The 24,060-nt window shown below is 41.2% G+C and overlaps 1 protein-coding gene across 4 annotated transcripts in view; it reads left to right on the plus strand.

The window, feature by feature from the left end:
- MAP3K13 (mitogen-activated protein kinase kinase kinase 13) overlaps positions 1-24,060 on the plus strand; it is a 230,377-nt gene that overhangs the window by 153,487 nt on the left and 52,830 nt on the right. For all 4 annotated transcript variants that reach the window (XM_077448443.1, XM_077448442.1, XM_077448441.1 and 1 more), the window contains one exon: positions 15,642-15,825. In XM_077448443.1, the coding sequence (XP_077304569.1) occupies positions 15,642-15,825 (184 nt within the window). The remainder of the gene's footprint in view (positions 1-15,641; positions 15,826-24,060) is intronic.

Below are 24,060 nucleotides of genomic sequence, written 5' to 3' on the forward strand. Positions count from 1 at the left end.
CCTGACCTCACAAATACACTTCTGGAAGAATGGTTAAACATTCCCATACACACACTTTGTGGACAGCCTTCCCAAAAGAGATAAAGCTGTTATAGCTGCAAAGGGCGGGCCAACTCAATATTGGACCTTATGGAATAAGACTGGGGTGCCATTAAAGTTCATGTGCCTGTAAAGGCAGGTGTCCTAATACTTTTGGTAATATAGTGTATGTAGTCTGTTTCTTTCCTCGGTCTTTAATGCTGGAGAGAATGAGGGTACATTTTTTTGAATTTAGGCTTTATTCCATGTGATTTGTGGTTTCCCATGTTCCCATTGTAGACAAACAGAAAGTCCTCCTCCTGGGACTCAGAAGTAGCACAGAGGATTTTGATGGCTTCACTGGGGCAGAAAATCCTCTATTACATGAAAAGTGAGCAGTTTTCATGACCACTTTGTCAGCGATCTAGTAGAGCCTGGGGTGAGGGATCTGGAAATGCAAAGATAGCAAGATCCTGGAATTCTTCCTTAAAGCGGAGTTCCACAAAAATGTATAATCATTTTTTTGTGCTGTAATTACCTTATAATCGCAGTTTGTTGTGATACTTCCTGTCTATCACTCCCGCTGGAGTAGGCGTGTCTATAGCATTTCCCCTGTGCCGCACTTTCTCCTGGGAGCTAGGTGTCAGGCTTCCCAAGAGTCAGTGCAGACCACCGTCCTGCGAAGTCGCCGTAAACACCGAGCATGCATAGGAACGACCGGTGAATGCCGGGAGGACAGCATTCACCGCACCCAGGAAATCAATGCTTGTGGGCTTCACATGCCCACAAGCAAAATTGAAACAGCCAGCATCGGATTTTATAACTTCTTCTTACCTATGAAAAAAGACAGAGGCTGGTATATTACACCCAAACAGTGAGTATTACTTTGTGATAGGGAGAGTTTTAGAATGCCTTATATAAAAAAAAAATGAATGGTAGCTGCACCTCCGCTTTAAGTTACATTTGGATAGAGCAAGGAAGAGTTATAACACCTGCCATTTTTTTTTTGCCATCTATGTCCCATTGGTGAGACTTCACTTCATGTCTCATAACCAAAACAGTAAGTAAGGAAATCCCTGTAAGTGAATCTTGTCACCAGAACTGCCCCCATTTCCCCTCTATTACTGTTCTGGAGATAACCAAAAATTTGTGATTTTCTTTTACTTTCACTTTCAGTAATAATGATAAATATAACAGATAGGATGAATCTCCCTATCTGGGGTACTGACAGCCAGGGCCGGTGCTACCACTAGGCAAACTAGGCTGCCACCTAGTCTCAGCGATATGTAGGTTTTTGGTGCAGTGGTGACTGTATGCAGGGGATGCCTCTGTCTGCAGCATGTAACTAACTCGGGCATCAGCCACCCCGTCCGTAAGTAAGTAGTGTCAAAGGTGCAGTGCAGTAAAGGAGGGCTGTGTCAGGAACAGAACAGAAGCACACATCCCCTACGTGCTCCCGCCTCTATGATCCATGACCTGTCTCTCCCTCTCTGCCCCTGCCCATACGTAATTCCTATACTGAGTTACATGACCCCCTGACCCCGCCCTCCGGTGTGTCACCACCATTCTTGGAGGCCGCTCTGCCTCCTGGCCTGTCCTGTACAGCGGAGGCAAATGCTATAGCCTAATCAGATTAGAGTAGTGGGCACTCTGGGGCAAGGTCATCAGATGCATGTAGATTCCCAGTGAGTGAAGAACGCTGACACTGTATTAGGAATTAAGTAGATCAGTGTAGGGGTCAGGTAGGTTAGTGTAGGGGTCAGGTAGGTCAGTGTAGGTAGGCCAGTGTAGGGGTCAGGTAGATCACGTGGGCAGGGTAAAGGGGGTGAAGTCAAGGGCAAAGCTGCAAAATGAGGTTTCGTCTAGGGCAGTGATGGCGAACCTTGGCACCCCAGATGTTTTGGAACTACATTTGCCATGATGCTCAAGCACTGCAAGATAGTTGAGCATCATGGGAAATGTAGTTCCAAAGCATCTGGGGTGCCAAGGTTCGCCATCACAGATCTAGGGTGTCAAATATCCTTGCACCAGCCCTGCTGACAGCAATCGATGCCTCTCTCCAAAATGAAAAAAAAAGTTATGGTGTAGCAAATCAACATTTTGGTGTAGCAAAACGTACTGAAGTTAATATAGATATTGATTTTCATGTCCTAATTGATACAACTATTGGTGTGTACATATAAACTATATTAGCCACATGGAGTCAGGAGCTCTCAACATGCCACCTTGCCTGGACACTGCAGATAACTAATAAAAATGGCTAAATACAGAAGGATTTTTACTCGTATTATTAAATTTAATCTTATCACTGACAAGTAAAGCAAATTACGGTATATTACTAAGAACTGCCTTATCTCCAATTGCTGTTTGCTTCGTAAACTATTCCATTTCAAATCCCTAATGTAAAGCTGGCAATACACATGTAAGTTTCTCTTGTTCAGGCCCCCCAGGCTGAGCGAGAAAAACCAGAAAGGATCCTCCATCCAGTTTACAGCGTGGATAGAGGACTCACGGTTGCTGCCTGCTCTAGCGGCTGCTGAATACCGGGACAGTGCCTGCATTTGATGGTTGGCTGAAAATTAGTGTACCACCACCTTTGACAATTTACTAACACTTGGGAGTGCAAAATCTGGTGCAGTCGGCTTGTTCAATTAAATTTGACAACAAACCTGAAAGCGGATTGGTTTCTATGCAGAACTGCACCTGATTTTGCACTCTCCAGTTTTAGTTAATCAAACCCACTGTACTTTTGTCCAGTGGAGGGATGCTGACAGGACTACCCACAGCTTGAATTTCAACAGATTCAGCAGGAATCGACTGAAATTTGAACCATCTTTTGGCCAGAGTTAGCTGTAGAAATACTGTAAGTATGAGTTGTCCCAAGCCAGCTCCATCTTGAAGACAGGTGACCTTATCTGTAAAATATTTAGCTTTAAATTAGCCAAACGACTTAAATTTTGTCCAATTCCTGCTCAATCATCTGAAATTGAAACCATGGGTGACCCTGTTGGCACCACCCGGCTCGACTTACTTGAATTGCAAAATCAAAGGAACTGGGTAGAAAATTGTTGGCCAAGCAGTGACTGCATCCAATCGGTATTCAAGCAACTGTGGGTGTTGCAGTCGCTTGAATACAACCGCCGGCAGTGGAGATCCAGCGTGGATGGAGGAGACTATTAGATTTCTCTTGTTTAGCCTGGAGGCTGAATGACTAGAGCTACACATTATATGTTGGGATTCAAACAGCAGTAATCCATTAGAGTCAGTTTGCTTTTGGCTAGCGACTGCAAAAAAAAAAAATCAAACATAATATATAGAAGAAAATAGAACATAATATATATCTGACAATCGTGTGATTTCAGAAATGGATTTGGAGACCCCTTGTCGGCTCCTGACCTAGAAATAATACATCTTTTCTATATACAACAATCATTTATTTCTTATAACCTGATAATATATAATCTGCTACTTTAGATGGATGATGGATGCTCTTTTTGTAATTTTATTCAGAAAGCGATTGTCTGCACTATTTATATATGTGAGTATACACAGTATACTCATTATAATTGGGTATCTGAGGAACTGGTTCAGGCATGAATTCTTATTTCTAATTTTACTATAGCTTCTCTTCTAGCCTCCCTGGCGGTATAATTAGTTCTGATTTTAGGTACTGAAAGCGGTACAATTATTTTGCATGGAAATTTGGCGTTTTATATTGTAGGCCTGCAATTCTTAGGAATAACTCACTTAAATCTGTTCAAACCAGAGTCTAGCAGACATCTCGGGTATGATAACATTTATAATATAATAAATATTAATAAAAATTATTCAATAATGTAATCAAATCCAAAAACACTGAAATTTGCTCATTTGCAGAATTGTCGCTGTCATTAGATTTAGTGTTTGATGACGAATTTCCCCACAAAACGCTATCGCTCAATTCTGCAAGTGATTATAATTTATTATCGCTGTTTTCTAGTTGGTCTAAAATCACTTTTGACATAAAGGGACAGTTTTTGGTTGCTATGGACAATCTCCAAATTCCAGGCAGAAAAAACTGTATTTATAATATAAAAGTGCATGCAGGGCACTGGACAGACCACTAGGGACAAAGGGGGTGTGTCATTTTTTTTATACAGTACTGTAATCTGTAAGATTACAGTACTGTGTGTGTTTTGTGTGTTTTTACCTTTTTGAATTTGGCGCTGATCGCCGCTCCCGTGCTGCGTGTTGGAGGATATTTTGAAGAGTCATGACTAAGGACTAACTTCCGAAACGTGTAGGCTGTTTTATAGCTTTGTACATGCATTTAATAAAGAAATACTATTTTGGATGTCATCCTGAGTGCTGACCATCACTTTCCTTTATTCTGAAATGTTGGAGGTGTCAGCAGCCTCAAGGTCTGAGCAACGGGCAGCGGAGCTTTTATGTGGAAAGGTTGCAGCGCCTATACACCTGTTTTCCTTGGATATTTTGAAGAGACCCTGTCACTAGGGATGAGCTCGATGTTCGGGTCCAAGATAAGTTTGACTTGAACATTAAGTGTTCACCCCCGTTCGCCGAACAGCAAACATTATGGAGTGTTTGCGGAAAATTTGAGCGCCACGGAACGCCCCCCATAATGCACTGCGAGATCACAGTGCATTGCTGTATGATGATTTGCCAAAGCATGCACCTGACCTGCATGCTTTGGCCAATCACAGCACACTCTGCTGAGAGAGCCATAATTGGCCAAGGACAGGATGCCTTTGGCCAATCATGGCTCAGGGGGATTAAGTTCACGCCTCACACTATATAAGGCTGCTTAAAGAGCGGCCATATGTAGGGTTGTTGGCTTGGAGAGATAGCTTGAGTTAGATTTAAGCAGGTAGGTTATTCAGTTATTGGCAGTGTATTTGAGATTTATATATATATATATATATATATATATATATATATATATATATATATATATATATATATATATATATATATATATACACACACACACACAGTGAGTCTAGTGTGTGTGTGTGTGTGTGTGTGTGTGTATATATATATACTTTGCATTTAGCATAGACTTTATATTTAGTGTTTACTCTATATTCAGAGACAGTAAAGGAAGTGTGTATGTGTATATATATATATATATATATATATATATATATATATATATATATATATATATATATATATATATATATAAATGTTTTATGCAGAATTAAGCAACTTTATCCATGCTAATCAATGCAGTCTCACCGTATCCATCAATGCAGCCTCACCTGTGTCCACCAATGCAGCCTCACCCTTGTCCACCAATGCAGCCTCACCCATATCCACCAATGCAGCCTCAACCGTGTCCCCCAATGCAGTCTCACCATTTCCACCAATGCAGCCTTACCTGTGTCCTTTTCTCTCAAGGCCCCCTTTATCCAGATAGCACTCCTACGGCCCTGCCAAACACACAGGAAGAAGAGGAGGAGGAGGATTGTGTCAGCATAGATGTAGAGGATAACACTCAGCACCAGTCTTCAAGGGATGGCTTTCAGTACCCAGAAACCCTTGAGGACTGCCTATGTTGACTATCATATTCCTCCTCAATCTTGATGATGCTATTAAAATCACTGCTCCCAAAAAAATGTGCATTTTTAAAACTTTTTTTGCAGGAAGAATCAGGGGCAGGACAGATGGAAATTTAAATATATTTTTTTCAGGAAGAATCAGTTTTCCCAGCACAGCCAGTGGCGTATGTAAGGTACCAAAAAAACTCACCCATCCTCCCGCAGCCACCTCACAGACTAATAAAGCCCCTGGCGCCCCAGCCGGCCTGCTGGAGCACGGCACTTGTGTTCTGTCAGATAGCCACTACCCGATCCGGGCTGTTGGGCTCAGCTTAGGCTGAGGGAGGCTCTGTCAGCAAGGAGGGGGCAGGGCCGGGAGGTCCACTGAAGCTCTGACCCTGCCCGCCCCATGTAGTCTATGTGCTCAGAGCTGAGTGGGAGCGCTGAGATTGCCTCTCCTGGACTTCTGAGAGCCCGGCCCCCGGACCTCTGAGAGCGGGAGATGAGCCCGGCTGGCCAGGTAGGTCTTTCTGCCAATACACACTGCCTGTAGACTCACTGTTACACTAAACCCTCCCTGACAATGTTGTTTACCCCCCTGTGTAGTTGTGCATTGAAAGTTAGAATTTAAAAAAAATGGCTACTTGATCATTTCCTGTAGTTGCATCCGCAGTCTGGTCATCTCCTCTAGTCACATCCGCAGTCTGGTCATCTCCTGTAGTCGCATTTGCAGTCTCTGGTTATTTCCTGTAGTCGCATTTGCAGTCTCTGGTCATCTCCTGTAGTTGCAGTTGCAGTCTCTGGTCATCTCCTGTAGTCGCATCTGCAGTCTGGTAATCTCCTGTAGTTGCATCCTCAGTCTGGTCATCTGTAGTCGCATTTGCAGTCTCTGGTCATCTCCTGTAGTTGCATCCTCAGTCTCTGGTCATCTCCTGTTGTCGCATCTGCAGTCTACTTAAAAGTAGTACCTGCTGTTGCACTGCACCAATCACTTTATTACACCTTATTTATCATATCTATAGCTATACATATTTTTTGACTCCATATTGAGCACTATTTTTGATTTGCTGCTTGCTTCTGCTTGGGCCTGACACACACGCACAATCGCACATGATGATGATTTGTTTTAAGTCATCATCATGTGCGATTGTGTGTGTGTGCCAGGCAGAAGCAGCCAATCAAATATAGTGCTCAATATGGAGTAAATAAATAGATATCATAAAGTGTAATATCATAAGTGATTTGTGCAACAAGCTCATTAAACAGTCTACATTCAGTGAAAGTTCAAACTTTGCAGTACATGAACTTTCACCGAATGTAGACTGTTTAATGAGCAGGGGCGGACTGACCCACTTGGCACTTGGGCACTTTAGTGCCAATCCATAATTTGTTAAGTGAACGATTAAAGAGCTTGACTCGTTTTTTTTAGCTTTTTTTGCTTTTTGTTTTAACAGAGCGCAGTTTCAGTGCTTGCCATAGGCGCCATTTTCACTAGATAAGCCTGTGAGCACAGCCCCCTACTTCCTTACAAATCCAAACCCAAATCTTTTCTCATAGTGTTTATTACGGTCTCTGCTGACTTCTCTTCCCCTTTCCTACAAAACCCTTTATGTAGCAGCCAGGGGAAAAGCAAAGGGGAAAACACTTGTCTCTTAAAGTGGAACATTACCCATAACAACTTGATTAAAAAAACGTTCTTTAGCAAGGAACATTCATTCTACATTAAGGGGGTTGCAAACCCTCATGGTTTTTCACCTTAATGCATTAAGGTGAAAAACCATCTGTGGTTCTGCAGCCCCCCCCCCTCCTCCCGAACCCCTGTATTACTTACCTGACCCCAGCTCTACCAGCTCTACCTGGTGTCTCGTGTCATGATTGGATAGATTGATAGCGCAGACGATGGCTCCCACTGCTGTCAATCAAATCCAGTGATGCTGCGCCGAGGGGCACGCTCCAAGTCCTGCATTCTGTGTGAATGGACACAGATGCAGGACTCGGGAGGGGGCCCGCACTGGTGTCCACCAAGGAGATTGCTTCTCCAATGTGGAAACTCAATTAAACTCTATTAAAATAACAAACATGTTATACTTCCCTTCTCTGTGTAGTGGACTTGCACAGAGCAGCCCAGATCCTCTTCTTCTCGTAGACTGTATACAAGAATCCCACTATATAAAGGCATGGCCAACAATCTGGGCATGTTTAGATTAAGATTTTGCTCTTCAAATCACTAATTTTTTAGTACACTCCCGACTCCGGGATTGTTTACCAGGCTTCTTACCACCTTTGAGGAATATTGCTCAGAAACGGGAGCAATGCCCCATGTGCTATCAACCAATTATGATCTATTAATCACGCCTGCGGAACTGCGTAAGGGAATGGGAGCGGGAACGTCGCCAGTGAGACTGAAGAGAATCTTCCCTGACTCCTCTGATCAGTGTTGGAGATGCCAGTGAGATAGTGGCACCATTCTGCACATTTTTTGGAACTGTCCCAAATTAAAGCACTTCTGGACAGAGGTGAGAGGCATTCTTCAAATTTTTACAGATTGTACAATACCGGAGGATCCAGCTATTTTTCTCCTCCAATGCGTCCCACATAACAGAAAAGGTATATAAGGAATCTATTATCTGTCACCTAGATGTCGCAAAGGCATGTATCCCTCTGGCGTGCAAATCGCCACTACCCCCGACAGTAGGGATGTGGCTACGTAAAGTAAAAGAGATCAGCAAAATGGAAGAATTGGCCCTCTCTGCACGACACCAGCAGGAACGCTAATCCATGACCTGGTCACTCTGGAATGTCTTTTTGGTCTCAGAGGAGGGAAGAACCCTCCTTGACAGTAACCCAAATAACTAAAACTTAGTCCGCGTTCAGCGAGCTCACACGGGGTTCACCTCCGTATACCCTTCCCCTACCCCCCTTCCCCTCTCACCTTCCCACCTTCTTACCACTCTTTCTCCCTCTGCTCTTTTCTTTCTTGTTCCACCCTCTCTTTCTTTCTTGGTTCCTTGGATCCGGGCTCCTGGGGTCCAAAATCTTTCCTTAATATATAGTTATAAAATTGATTAGGACTGGTCTGGGACTATAACTGGGGCAGTATATACAGTGCCTTGCGAAAGTATTCATCCCCCTTAAACTTTTCAACCTTTTGCCACATTTCAGGCTTCAAACATAAAGATATAAAAATTTTATTTTTTGTGAAGAATCACCAACAAGTGGGACACAATTGTGAAGTGGAACGAAATCTATTGGATTTTTGAAACTTTTTTAACTAATAAAAAAATGAAAAGTGGGGCGTGCAAAATTATTCGGCCCCCTTGCGTTAATACTTTGTAGAGCCACCTTTTGCTGCAATTACAGCTGCAAGTCGCTTGGGGTATGTCTCTATCAGTTTTGCACATCGAGAGACTGAAATTCTTGCCCATTCTTCCTTGCAAAACAGCTCGAGCTCAGTGAGGTTGGATGGAGAGCGTTTGTGAACAGCAGTTTTCAGCTCTTTCCACAGATTCTCGATTGGATTCAGGTCTGGACTTTGACTTGGCCATTCTAACACCTGGATACGTTTATTTGTGAACCATTCCTTTGTAGATTTTGCTGTATGTTTGGGATCATTGTCTTGTTGGAAGATAAATCTCCGTCCCAGTTTCAGGTCTTTTGCAGACTCCAACAGGTTTTCATCCAGAATGGTCTTGTATTTGGCTGCATCCATCTTCCCCTCAATTTTAACCATCTTCCCTGTCCCTGCTGAAGAAAAGCAGGCCCAAACCATGATGCTGCCACCACCATGTTTGACAGTGGGGATGGTGTGTTGAGGGTGATGAGCTGTGTTGCTTTTACGCCAAACATATCGTTTTGCATTGTGGGCAAAAAGTTCGATTTTGGTTTCATCTGACCAGAGCACCTTCTTCCACATGTTTGGTGTGTCTCCCAGGTGGCTTGTGGCAAACTTTAGACGATACTTTTTATGGATATCTTAGAGAAATGGCTTTCTTCTTGCCACTCTTCCATAAAGGCCAGATTTGTGCAGTGTACGACTGATTGTTGTCCTATGGACAGACTCTCCCATCTCAGCTGTAGTTCTCTGCAGTTCATCCAGAGTGATCATGGGCCTCTTGGCTGCATCTCTGATCAGTCTTCTCCTTGTCTGAGCTGAAAGTTTAGAGGGATGGCCAGGTCTTGGTAGATTTGCAGTGGTCTGATACTCCTTCCATTTCAAAATGATTGCTTGCACAGTGCTCCTTGGGATGTTTAAAGCTTGGGAAATCTTTTTGTATCCAAATCCGGCTTTAAACTTCTCCACAACAGTATTACGGACCTGCCTGGTGTGTTCCTTGGTCTTCATGATGCTCTCTGCGCTTTCAACAGAACCCTGAGACTATCACAGAGCAGGTGCATTTATACAGAGACTTGATTACACACAGGTGGATTCTATTTATCACCATCAGTCATTTAGGACAACATTGGATCATTCAGAGATTCTTGCTGAACTTCTGGATTGAGTTTGCTGCACTGAAAGTAAAGGGGCCGAATAATTTTGCACGTACCGCTTTTCAGTTTTTTATTTGCTAAAAAAGTTTAAAATATCCAATAGATTTCGTTCCACTTCACAATTGTGTCCCACTTGTTGGTGATTCTTCACAAAAAATGTAAATTTTATATCTTTATGTTTGAAGCCTGAAATGTGGCAAAAGGTTGAAAAGTTCAAGGGGGCCGAATACTTTCGCAAGGCACTGTATGGTTTGTTTTACCTTATACTAGGAGTTAACACAATGTCTCTAGCATTAATAATATTAATTAATTATTATTTAAGTAATTATTAATTTTGCAGAACAGGAGAGACAGTCTGCATGGCTATCCAATACTGGGTTCTAATTTGCGATGTTTAATTTTAATGTTGTGTTGTGCTTCTTTTTTTCTGGAATGCCCTGCCATATGTCCTTGACTGTGTCCTATGACTAAATAAAATATTGAAAAAAAAGAAATAAAAAGATAGATATATATATATATATATATATATATATATATATATATATATATATATAAAAACCTTCTGTGTGCAGCAGCCCCCCTCAGCCCCCCTAATAATTACCTGAGCCCCATCTCTATTCAGCGACGTCCACAAATGGCTTGGTCGTTCCTCCCTCTCCTGATAAGCTGAGACACAGCAACAGTGCCATTGGCTCCCGCTGCTGTCAAACTCAGTCAGAAAATGAGGAAAGAGAGGGACGGGGCCTAAGCTTGGTTCTGTGTCTGAATTGAGGCCGAAAGGCTGATTCACCAAGCCCCGGTGAAAAAAGAGGATTCCCCAGTATCGGGTACGGGGGGGGGGGGGGGGGCGGTCTTCGGTGGTATGCCAATGGAGGAGAGCAGGTCCGAACAAAGTTTGGCAGTGTTGCCTATTAGAGGGTGGATGGTAACCTCCCTAGGGAAGGAGGCAAAACACCAAGGGGCTCTGCTCAAAGGCACAGGCGATTTGAGCATGTTCAATTTGCACCAATAATTCAAAGGCTATGTGTCTATTTCAGTCAATTACTCTTCTCAAATGTATAGTTTGGTAGTACTTGCATATATCCGGTACTGCCAGTCCCCCATGTCTCTTAGGGAGCATTAATTGGTTACGTTGCAGCCAAGGATGCTTGTGAGCCCAAATTAAGTAAAAAAATTACTTGTGGCTCTGTTTAAAATAGCTAGACGGGATGCAAACCGGCAGTGCCTGTAGAAGGTAGAGAAATTTGGGGAGGATGCTTTTTTTTAATAATATTGCAATGCCCGAACCAAGAATGGATGGCAGTATTCCATCTGTCTAGTTATATATTAACTTTTGTTGGTCCATTTAAACTGAAAAATTTTCTTAGGTTGCGCAATTGATATTTTAGGAAAATTATCCCCATTGCCTGCGACTTGATGAAGTTGATGCGAAGGTTGGAAAGCAGGCCATACCTCTCAAACTCCCTCATCAAATTGGGAGCATAATCAGAGGGTTTGTAAGAGAAAATAACATATCATCGGCATAAGCTGAGATTTTATGCTGGGTGTCGTCTATCTGTACTCCCATAATGTCCTGATTTAATCGGACTGTGCAGAGAAACGGTTCCAGTGACAGAGCGAAAAGGAGGGGCGACAGGGGACATCATGTTTTTTATCTTAAAGTGATTGTAAAGTCTTTTTTTTTTTAAATAACAAACATGTTATACTTGCCTCCTCTGTGCAGTTGGTTTTGCACAGAGCAGCCTGGATCCTCCTCTTCTCTAGTCCCTCTTTGCCGTTTATGGCCCCTCCCTCCTATCGAGTGCCCCCACAGTTGGCAGCTTCCTATGGGGGCACTGGAGCCAAGTCACAGCTCCGTGTGTCCATTCAGACACAGAGCCAGCCACGGCCCCGCCTCCTCTCTCCCCTGATTGGCTCCCACGGCTGTCAAAGTCAGTCAACCAATCGGGAGGAGTGTCCTGGATGGCTTATACATTGGTAGACATTGCTGGAGAGAGGCTCAGGTAAGTAATTAGGAGGGTGCTAGGGTGGCTGCTACGCACACAAGTTTTTTTTTATCTTAATGCATAGAATGCATTAAGATAAAAAACCTTCTGCCTTTACATCCCCTTTAACCACTTGGCGCCCATACTGCGTCTATTGACGTCATGGGCTTTCAGTGGTTATATCTAAATGATGCCTGAGGCCACAGACATCATTCAGATATTGCCGCTTTCAGCTGGCGATTCCCTGCACCATAAGAACGATCATAGCGGCTGTTCCGCCGCTTGATCGTTTTTACGGGTGGCGGGAGGGGACACCCCCCCCCCTCCCGCCGCTCTCCGGTGCTTGTACCGACTCACCGTTTCCATCGGTGAGTCGGTCACAGGATCCGCCGGCCCCAGCAAGTTAGCATAGAGATTTCCGGCGGACCAGATCGTCCCCGGAGTCTCTATGGTCGTTCGAAGGCCGGGCGCGATGTTATGACATCATGCCCGGCCTCTGTAATCAAATTAACGGCGCCGATCTGGCTAGGAAGCCAGGATTTTTTTTTTTTTTTTTTTTACTCTTCCCAGCCTGGAGGTGAGATATGGGGTCTTATTGACCCCATATCTCACTGTAAATATGTCCGATCGTGCCATATTCCTATTACAAGGGATGTTTACATTCCTTGTAATAGGAATAAAAGTCATCAATTTTTTATTTTTTTTTTTTAAGTGTAAAACTAAAAAAATAAAAATAAAATTGACAATAAAAAATAAAATAAATTTAAAGCGCCCCTGTCCCCGTGAGCTCGCACACAGAAGCGAACGCATACGTAAGTCCCGCCCACATATGAAAACTGTGTTCAAACCACACATGTGAGGTATCGCCGCGAACCCTAGACCTCCTCTGTAACCCAAAATATGTAACCAGTAAAAAAATGTAAAGCGTCACCTATGGGGATTTTTAAATACAAAGTTTGGCGCCATTCCACGAGCGCGTGCAATTTTGAAGCGTGACATGTTGGGGTATCTATTTACTCGGCGTATCCTCCTCTTTCACAATATGCAAAAAAATTGGGCTAACTTTACTTTTTTTTGTTTTTTTTTAAGCATGAAACATTTTTTTTCTGATAAAAACGTGTTCGAAAAATTGCTGCGCAAAAATTTGGAATTTTACATGTAGGAGAGAAATGTCAGAATTGGCCTGGATGCAAAGTGGTTAATTTCCTGACTAATGTTTCACTTTAAGTAAATCCGCTGAGTCTTCTGGGGCTGCTGACTTCACATCGAAGATGGTGGCGCCCAACAGTAGTCTTCAGATTTTTGGATGTCTATACAAGGGAAGCATAAATATCATAAATCACAACTATAATGTAATGGGAGAGATTGTTGTTGAAATGAATAGTCTGGTGATATGGTCTCTCTGAACTAAGATCTGGGAGAAAGCAGGGATATGGCAGTGGAGATAGCAATGCCAGTAAGGAGGTGATTAAGGCTACTTGTTCTCCGAAAAGATAAAATGTGGTGGTAAAAATATAAAGTGCAAGGCAGCAAATAAAAAAAAAGCATTCCAAACAAAGTTAATGAACTGCAGTTGCTCATAATTGACCAAGATTATGATGTAGTAGTTATAACAGAATCCTGGCTTGATGACAGGAATGACTGAATAATGAATTTAGAAAGCTACAGTTTAGTTAGGAAGGTTAGAAAAAATGTAGAGGGGTTTGTCTCTTCGTAAAATATTCTGATAGATCAGCTTTGAATGAAGACATCTCTGAAGACATTGACAGCGTGAATTCTGTATGAGTAATACACGTGGTGAAAGTATCGCTCTAATGTACTCATAGGGTTTGATGTAAGCCACCCTGCATAAATAATACAGCTAAAGTTCAAATACTGCTACAGCTGTAAAAGACAGCAGACAGAAATGGGGTCCTTATTATGGATGAATAAAATTGCCCAAACATCAGTGAAGACAGTCAGTAGTTCTCATAAAATTACAGATTTTTTTTATCTTACAAGATATCTACATTATCCAAGTAGTGTGTGAACAAACTAGAGGACAGAACTGTATGCATTTGATCATTTCCAAAGATTAGATGCCATATGTGGTGGTCCAAGAACCTTTGGGCAAGAGGGACTACAAAATGATACGTGAATTGTGTCACTGTTAAGTAAAATATTAAACATAGGTACTACAAATACCATGCTCTGTACATGGCTCAGAACAATTAGGAAAAATTCATATTATGCTAGGATAATCCCTTGTTTTTACTGAGAAATTGTCCATTGATCCTCCCAATTCTTTGTTCAGCAAATAATTTTGAGAGACTGGGCCTGATAAATTTTCCATCTCATTAGGCAAGCATCATGGCATGATACATTGGATGCTTCCTCGGATGCTCATGCATTGCCATACAGGAGAAACAGTGCCAAGCATGAAGCAGCCCCTCGCAGTCTCCCAGCCTAACATCAGTCAGCCAAAAGTAGGTGCCCACCAGCCACAGTGGAAGAGGGATGAGCTGGATGGTTTGTAGTTACGTGACCGCATACATGGCACTAATATTAGAGATTATGGCCAATGTTAATAAAATCCACACAGGATCACCAGAGTTGACTCAGTTTAGCTCATTATTAAGCCTTCCATCTCAACTCATATTATGGCTCTCTTCAAAAAAACATCAGGCTATATGGGGGCATGGCTAATCCATAGACATTTCTTGTAATAATGTTGTCTTAAGCATTCAAATAATCACTCTTATCATGTAAGCATGATCCACATTAGGCTGAAGTCTCTCAAACTTTTTGTCACTATCCAGTAAACTTGCTTGTATTGTGCATCGTAGAATTAAAATCATAATTTGAATTATGTCAAAACGTCTGACAAAAAGAGTTGTATTTCTAACTACCGTACATGAGAGTAAAAAGTGGAAGTTAATTTAACCGATTGCCGACCAGTGCACAATGGCACAGCTGCACAAATGGGCGTACCTGTACATCCCCTTTAAATGCGGCCATGTGCTCCGTGAGAGGTCCCACGGACTCGATGTCCATCGGGGACCCATGATCGTGACACATTTCCCTGTTCTACCTAGCAATATGACAGGGATCTACTGCTCCCTGTCATTGGGAGCAGTGATCTCTGTCACGTTGTAATGAGCCCACCCCCCCACAGTTAGAATCACTCCCTAGGACACACTTAACCCCTTAATCGCCCCCTTGTATTTAACCCTTTGCCTTCCAGTGTCATTTACACAGTAATCAGGGCATTTTTATAGCACTGGTCACTGTATAAATGTCACTGGTCCCAAAAATGTGTCAAAGGTGCCCGATGTGTCCGCTGCAATGTCGCAGTCATGATAAAAATCGCAGATCACCATCACAGACTTATTGCCATATAATTAGAGTATGCGCTACTTTTTAAAGAAAATTAGGCTTCAAATCCACTTAATAAAATATGTCATCTGTCTAACCACACTCTAGAACACCATTCTCTATATTGGACAAAAGATCTTAAATGCAGAAGCCTAGAACTGACATATTTTGGTTGTAAAAATGCCTAAAAGACCTTGTTACATTTATGTTATAGTTATCATTATTTGTTCCCTAATATGGTTCTTTTCACCCTCAGATACTTGGGAGGTCCCATTTGAAGAGATTTCGGAGCTGCAGTGGCTGGGTAGTGGGGCACAAGGAGCCGTTTTCCTGGGGAAATTCCGAGGAGAAGAAGTGGCCATCAAGAAAGTGAGAGAGCAGAAAGAAACTGACATTAAACACCTAAGAAAATTAAAGCACCCCAACGTTATTGCGTTCAAGTATGTATCATGGTTGCTGCATATTACATGAATCACTGACATTCTTTTTTAAACCTGTGAATGAATCATCAGTAATAATTATTACTTTAGGTCTAATGTTCCACTTGTCATATTCTACCTGAGAGAAAATGAAAAACCTTGGCTTGGAGGTACAAGCCGTTCATTAACGTGATCAACTAAAAAGCACAGCAGTTTTCGCTTTAAAGCAGAACTGTAGCCCAGCATTTTTACCTTAGACTTTATTGCTGTCTGTGTCCCCTTTGATGAGATTTATCCTCATCATTTATCATATTGACTATTTCCTCAAGGAAAATGTTACTGTTGTTACCATGTTTAGATGACAGCTGGTAAAGTTTTGATGTTCTCATGCCTCTGGAACAGGAGGAAAAAGTAAATGTCCCTTTATGGGGACGCAACAATAGTTCTGAAGTGATTCATCCCCCTTACATGTGTTTGCAGTTCCTTTATGAAAATTCCTTTTCATGAGGTTCCTCTCTTTCTTAGAAGATTGCTGCCCCCTCTGCTCCGACTGGAGGAGTTTGTGGTAGAACACCATGTCACTGAATCATAACATCAGGGCTGTTGTCTATGGGTTTTAGTAGGAGCATGTAGCATGAGTGGACACAAGTAATAATAGCTCAGTTGATTCTTGGTAAGAGAGACAATATGGGACCACTATATCCCCTAGAAAGTAAACTAAAGTAAAGTTAAGCTAGCCATAGATGGATCAGAATTCAGCCAGTTCAGTGGGAATTGTCTGAATTTTTATTGATGTGCGGCTGCTCCTGCTCAACAGAAGTCGATCAGGCTTGTTGCAAAATTTTTCTCAATCATCAGCAGCAGCTACTGATCAGTGTATTCTGAGTCCCCACTGTTGGAATACAATGTCTCAACAAAGAGAATTCCTCCATCATTCACAATTGTGTGGCTGAAGAAGTCATTCTTTTTTTTTCATTCAGCCTGCTAGCTGAACGAAAAAAAGGATCCCTCTATGGCTAGCCTTAGCTTGTCAGCCAAATGCACAATCTACAAACTCATTTTGTTTCATTTATTGGTCAGATTTGAATGTTTGTTCTGGTATAAAACATATTAAAGTGTTACTAAACCCAAACCTCAATAAAAAGAATTTTATAAAAAAAAAAGTGTTACTAAACCCACAACAGTAAAATCAACCTGTATATTCAGTGAAGCATGCTGGTTATACTCACTGTGGAACCTAAGGAGTTAATCCTATGCATTGTGTAAAAAGGCTGTTTGGTATTGTCTTCTTTGATCCTCCCCTGCTTCCACAGTCTCCGATCCATCTGTGGATAGGACAGAGCCTTGGGAGTGCTGTGCAAAGGCTCAGTTTGATGTGTATTGCTAGAGATTTTTTCTTGGGAAGGTGCATGTGATCAGCACAGTGCCAATCAGCACTGTGCAGACAGAGGGAGCCAGCAGCTTCATAGGACAGTTAAAGGAGAATGAAAACTCCTACAAGCTTTAACCAGACATTGATAGAAGTCATAAGAGTGCTATATACTGCTGATGAGAAAAGGTATTTAGCAGCATATATTTAGTAAAATAATTGCATTTTCATGTTCTGTGTACTGTGGAAGAATAGATATAGTGAATGTAGGGTCCTGGGTTTAGTAACACTTTAACTGAGGATATAGATTCCATGTGTGATTGTATAGATCATTGAACCCTATGACTGGTTTTGCCCAGCACAATCACAGAGGTTAATACTAACGAGATGAGATCTACAGAAGACCTTTTAGTGGATACGAAAGCGCAGAGTAGAGTACAGAAAAAATACAAAGTGGTTCATCAAGTCTGCCCCCTTTATATATAGTATGTGTGTATGTATATGTATACGTATATATATATATATATATATATATATATATATATACAGACTTGATGGACCATTTTGTCTTTTTTATGTGCTCTGCTCTGCGCTTTCGTATCCACTAAAAGGTCTTCTGTAGATCTTGATAGTATTAACCTCTGTGATTGTGCTGGGCAAAACCAGTCATAGGGATCAATGATCTGTACAATGACCGATCATTGATCTTAAATCAATGATTATATACAAAGTGGTCCATCAAGTCTGCCCCCTTTATATATAGTATGTGTGTGTGTGTATATATATATATATATATATATATATATATATATATATATATATATATATATATATATTATGAGTACAATGACTATATACTATGTGTATATATCTATATAGATATATACACACAGTGGGTATAGTCACTGAAAAATTAGCATGCGCAGAGTTGCCATCACAGCAGCAAAATCCCTAGCTGAAATGCGGACATGAAGAGAAGGTGAAGATAGAGAGCAGCAGGAACAACCAGTTTTTTTGCAGAATACAGAAAACAAATCTCATAGTGAGTATGAAAAGCATGTAAAACAGCATTTATTGATAGTTTTTTATGATGTGGGCTTAGTAAAACTTTAAGTTCCCTAGCAAACCTACTGTCAGATGTTTATACTGAAAAATGAACAGTATTATGTTTATGGAATTATGCAAAAATCTATGGTTCAGGAGATTTTCACATCTTTCCACAATTCAACCAAATGATTTCAAATTAGTTTATCCATGCTAGTTTGAAGACAAATTGAATAAATTGGTGTGCTAAAATATATATATACTTATTAACTAAAATTCAGTGCAAAATAATATCAAATATAAATGGTGATAATACAAAGAATATAACTTCACATATGAATTATATGGGTGATACAAATGATGTGAAATTTTACCACAAGCACTTGTTACAAAAATACCATGTCTTAACACTTTATGACGGCTTAGTAAATAGCTTTCCGTTGCTTTACATGAAAACAAACCAGATGTTGATTCAACATGTGTGATTTCTTCTCAAAGAAATAGACCTTCAAACTCACACGATGCATAGAAGCCATTATGCTTTACCTTTTCAGGGAAACAAATAGCAAGTAAAACCCTGATGGGTTTACTTCCTCTTTAACCTTAAGAGGAGAAGAAGAAAAAATCACAAAATGGCTCCTCTCATGTCCACAAAAAACATATGTAAAATAATATGATTTTGGCCTACTAAATTTATCCTTTTAAAATCAATAGTTCTGACACTACAGTATATTGTCTCACCTTCCTCTGGTAGATATACTAATAACCCGCTATTTTCACTCACATATAATGACCCAATCACTTTGGTCTTTACTCTCTCACAAGGCTCTGATTAACTTCCTTACAATGTTCAGACAGGGTTGCAGTATACACCCCCAAATCAAAAACTTTGGATTTAGTTTACAACCTTCTCAGATCTCTTACATTGCAACCTGAAGAGGAACCCATGGGAAGTCCTCTTAAACAAATGACTCTCATCCCTCAATAATTCTGAGACCAAATGTCCTTCTTCGACCAACCTGCCACACAATCACTAGATTGTGAAGGCATTCCACTCTCAGCTTTCAGGAAGTCAGACAGAGGCTCAATGGTGTGTTTGTCAATGAAAGGCTTACATTTATGCTAAATGACATTTACAAAAGGTTCCTAAAAACCTGGTAACCTTTTGATTGACTATTTGCATGCTAAAGTCTTTGACCAAAACACCCTACATATTTAGGGCAGAGGGATAAGCCTGACACCCAGTAGGCCGCATCTTTCCCATTCTTTCCTCTAGCCCCCACCCTTCTTCTAGTCACTTGTTCTTCCCCAGACCCTTTTCCTTCCTTTCTTCCTTCCCTCCTTATTTCCTGGGGATAGGGGAAAACACTGCGCTAAAATCAGATATAGGTAAAAGAGCACAGCAGCCAACACTCAAACAAACAAAGTTCAACAAGCAGTGGTAAAAAATAGTGTAGCGCTTATAAAGTGAATATGTGTAGAAAAGATGATCATATAACAAAGATCATATAAATGTGTAAATTAACAAAATAAAGTCCAAAGAATAGGTGTAAGCTTCCTGTGGAAAGACCGGCACAATGGTAGTCAGACCGTATCGCAATACGGGGCAGATCCTATTAAACGGATATGTCCATGTGCAACAGCTTGTCTGGAGACATTGGAAAGGAATAGATGGATACTTCTTACCAGAAATGTTGGACTCACACAGTCGTATGACGGTTGAGTCAATAAGGCTTGGGGTCACAATCTAGGACCGAGGGGTGGATCGGAGGAGGTTCGTCAGCCTGGTGGGGAGACTCCAAAGGGCCGTATATCCAATCATGAATCTCACCGATGGAACTTCAAAGTGGTTAGGAAATCCAACTCAGGTAAGGCACGCTGCACTCCGATACTCCGGATACCCCAAAATAAAGGGGAAGATGTTTGAAGGGTTTAAACCAAAAGAGAAAAAAGAAAGAAAAAGCTCCACATGGTGCGGGTCAGGCGATAAAAAGGATAATTTATTAAAAGTCAAGAGTGTAACCAATGACTTAGTGATCACAAAGCAGTAAGGTAAAAGTAAAAAATAAAATAAAAGTAAAAGCAATGTGGGGTGCCAACAGCTAGCCCGACGCGTTTCGACACATATGTCTTCGACTGGGGCATGCCCCAGTCGAAGACATATGTGTCGAAACGCGTCGGGCTAGCTGTTGGCACCCCACATTGCTTTTACTTTTATTTTATTTTTTACTTTTACCTTACTGCTTTGTGATCACTAAGTCATTGGTTACACTCTTGACTTTTAATAAATTATCCTTTTTATCGCCTGACCCGCACCATGTGGAGCTTTTTCTTTCTTTTTTCTCTTTTGGTTTAAACCCTTCAAACATCTTCCCCTTTATTTTGGGGTATCCGGAGTATCGGAGTGCAGCGTGCCTTACCTGAGTTGGATTTCCTAACCACTTTGAAGTTCCATCGGTGAGATTCATGATTGGATATACGGCCCTTTGGAGTCTCCCCACCAGGCTGACGAACCTCCTCCGATCCACCCCTCGGTCCTAGATTGTGACCCCAAGCCTTATTGACTCAACCGTCATACGACTGTGTGAGTCCAACATTTCTGGTAAGAAGTATCCATCTATTCCTTTCCAATGTCTCCAGACAAGCTGTTGCACATGGACATATCCGTTTAATAGGATCTGCCCCGTATTGCGATACGGTCTGACTACCATTGTGCCGGTCTTTCCACAGGAAGCTTACACCTATTCTTTGGACTTTATTTTGTTAATTTACACATTTATATGATCTTTGTTATATGATCATCTTTTCTACACATATTCACTTTATAAGCGCTACACTATTTTTTACCCCTCCTTATTTCCTTCCTTTCTCCACTGAAATCAGGTTCTCAACATTCGAACATATTGCTGCTCCTTTGAAAATATACCATCTGAGCTGTTTCTGCTTCTACTGACTGCCACTGTTGTCCTACATTTTAACTGTACACAATACACGTACTTTTTACACACTATAAATGTAATTTTTCTAACTTGTATTTTGTTTCTGACAAAACCAATAAAAATGGTGCGCAGGATAATATGGCATGCCATTCTTGGTAGATTTCTCTGATATACATTGGTGTATTAGCACAGATACTTTGCTGTGCTAGGCTGCTGGCTTGTATTTCACACAGAACACTGTCTTAGTGGTGTTTGTATGTTTTCTTGCCGTTTGTATGGGTTTACCCTGTGTTCTTCGGTTCCTTTCCACAATCTAAAAACATACTGATATGGTAATGGATTCTGCCTAAACCTTCTCTAGTATACATGGACTGTGACGGTTTCATTAACATAATTAACCTTAGATTACCAGCTCCACTGGAGCAAGAACTGCAAGAATGTGAATGGTGCCATGTTCTTACTAAAGCTAAATGGAATACATGGGTTCTTTATAAATAAGTAAAATAAATATTGCTGAAAACTACATTACTTTGTCTCCATTTTGTTTAAATTTACCAATCATTTTTTCGTCAATAACATTTTCATTAGGACGTTTACCAAGTACAAAAGACATTGCATACACAGATGCCAAGGTGCCTAGGCTCCATATGTAGTACAAAAGAGTATAAAGAAAGCAAAACAATAAACAGAAACAAAACAATACTACACAGCTCATTTGTATCATTAGATAGTTTCAGATTGGTAACAGTGCATCCATGAGACCAGGAGATTCTGTAATCTTAATTTTAGGTTTTCATCAGCAAAACTCCACTCTATCTAAAGCCGCGTACACACGGGCGGACTGTATGGCCAACTTAGTCCGTCAGACAATCCGACGGACAGTCCGTCCTACTTTCGAATGAACGGACTTGACCACACACGGATGCAAAACAGTCCGTCGAAAGTTTGCGCAATGACGTGTACAGCACGTACGACGGGACTAGAAATAGGAAGTCCAATACACAGCAATGCAACCTTTCGCCATGTAAATCCTTTCTGAGCATGCGCCATACTTAGTCCCTCGAACTAGCCTACTCACGAGCGGGTTGTCCGCTGAAACCAAAGTACGACGGACAATATTACGGAAATTCCGAAATACTTAGTACGCCAGACTGCACGCTGAAAAAGTCCGCTGAAGCCCACACACGAGCGGACTGTCCGCTGAAATGTGTTTCGACGGACTAAGTTGGCCAGACAGTCCGCCCGTGTGTACGCGGCTTTAGGTTGCCAAACCTTTGAGAAGGTTGAGTATGAATTGTTACTAATGGCAAGGGCCTTTTTATAAGAGAAGTTAGTTCTGGCCAAAGAGTGCCTCTGAAGGAATAGGGGACAGTTGGGATTTCCAATTTCTAACAGTCGTGGTTCTGGCTGCCAAGAGAATGTGTGTGGCAATAGCGTGGTATTCTCTCGCCCATTGCTAAACTCCTAAATTTAGTAGTGCTAGGGCTGAGGACCAATAATTTTTTCATCAGTAATTTAAGTAGATGCCATTTTATAAGTCATTCCCCTGAAGTGAAGCTGTTCTGTGAAAAGCTCCCTAACTTACATATGAAAAATTAGATCAACATCATCTCTTGTTGAAATAAAAAACATCAAAGATACTCTTTTTCCCTTTAAACCAAACATGTCTGTTCTGCAAAAGTACAGACTAGGCTGCAGCAGTACCATGTAGAGGTACCTGCACATACTTTTTATATGATCACTCTGACCCCAGTGTTGTCCTGAATCAGGGCAGGCATTTTGAGGATTCTCTGCCAATTCTGGTGTTTGATTTATCTAGTTTTATTTTTTAGCACTTTCATTTTCTTTCAATTTACATTTTGGTAGAGAGGCAGAGCTTTGCCTCATGTCGGCGCTGCCCCCTGTTAACTGGTGATCTGATGACTAATGAGGTAATGATCAAGAAGCAGTAGGAGATGTGCAGAAAGCACAGATTAATATAGTGGATTAGGCAGAAGCAGGAAGATGCATGTACTGCAGGTCCTCAGGTAAAGTTACTTTCCCAGCAAACCCTTAGGAGAACAGTGACAGAGTGATATCACCAACAGCAGTCTTAGACACAGTGCCTTAGATGATCTTACACTGCAGATACACAGTCAATAAACCATACTGTCAAGTTGGGCCCCACCTATCACCCACCTGTCACTGTATGCCTACCAATATGTCAGTTGTATCTGTTAGGGTCAATGTTATAAGTCAATGTCCATTTTCACAGTCTGTATATCTAAAGGTATTATGACTTCCATAGAGTACACTGAACTTTTTAAATACACTTCGCATTTCTCTGCATATATGTATACTGTATAAAAACAGAATTCCTTAATAAACTCTATAGACCATATCATTTTCAGTAGGATATACATTATCCAGTATATGCTTGTCATTCCTCAGCCGTTTTGCTTTTTTTCCTTTTCACTTACATTTGCTCTGTAGTCCTTTTCACAGTTTGCATTCGTTTCAGTCATTGCTTTCCTATCTCTTGGTATCCCTGTTATCTGCATTTTTTTTTTGGTCTGTACAGTAAACAACAAGCTCAGTGCAGTTCATTTAAGGTAAGGAAGGCTGGCAATTTGGAATGTTCAGGAGATACTTTATGCAGATGCACACTGCACCATCATCTCCTCCATCATACTGATTAAAGGAATACCAGTTTATCTGAAGGGTGTCAGCTTTGTATTCATTAGGAAATGACAGGTTAAAATTTAATAACAGAAATTACAAGGTAAACTGTAAGAACTCTTGATTTGCATTGTAAAAATAGCATCTAGAGCTTACTTGCTTCAGCAATATCTGCTTAAAAATAAGGACACTAACACATTTTTTTCAATGAAAACCTGGGAAATGCAGAGCAGCCAAAAACCTTGC

This window comes from Lithobates pipiens, unplaced genomic scaffold, assembly GCF_037356315.1.
Source record: "Lithobates pipiens isolate NorthernLeopardFrog02 unplaced genomic scaffold, aLitPip1_a1.2 Scaffold_22, whole genome shotgun sequence".
Classification (NCBI taxonomy): Eukaryota; Metazoa; Chordata; class Amphibia; order Anura; family Ranidae; genus Lithobates; species Lithobates pipiens.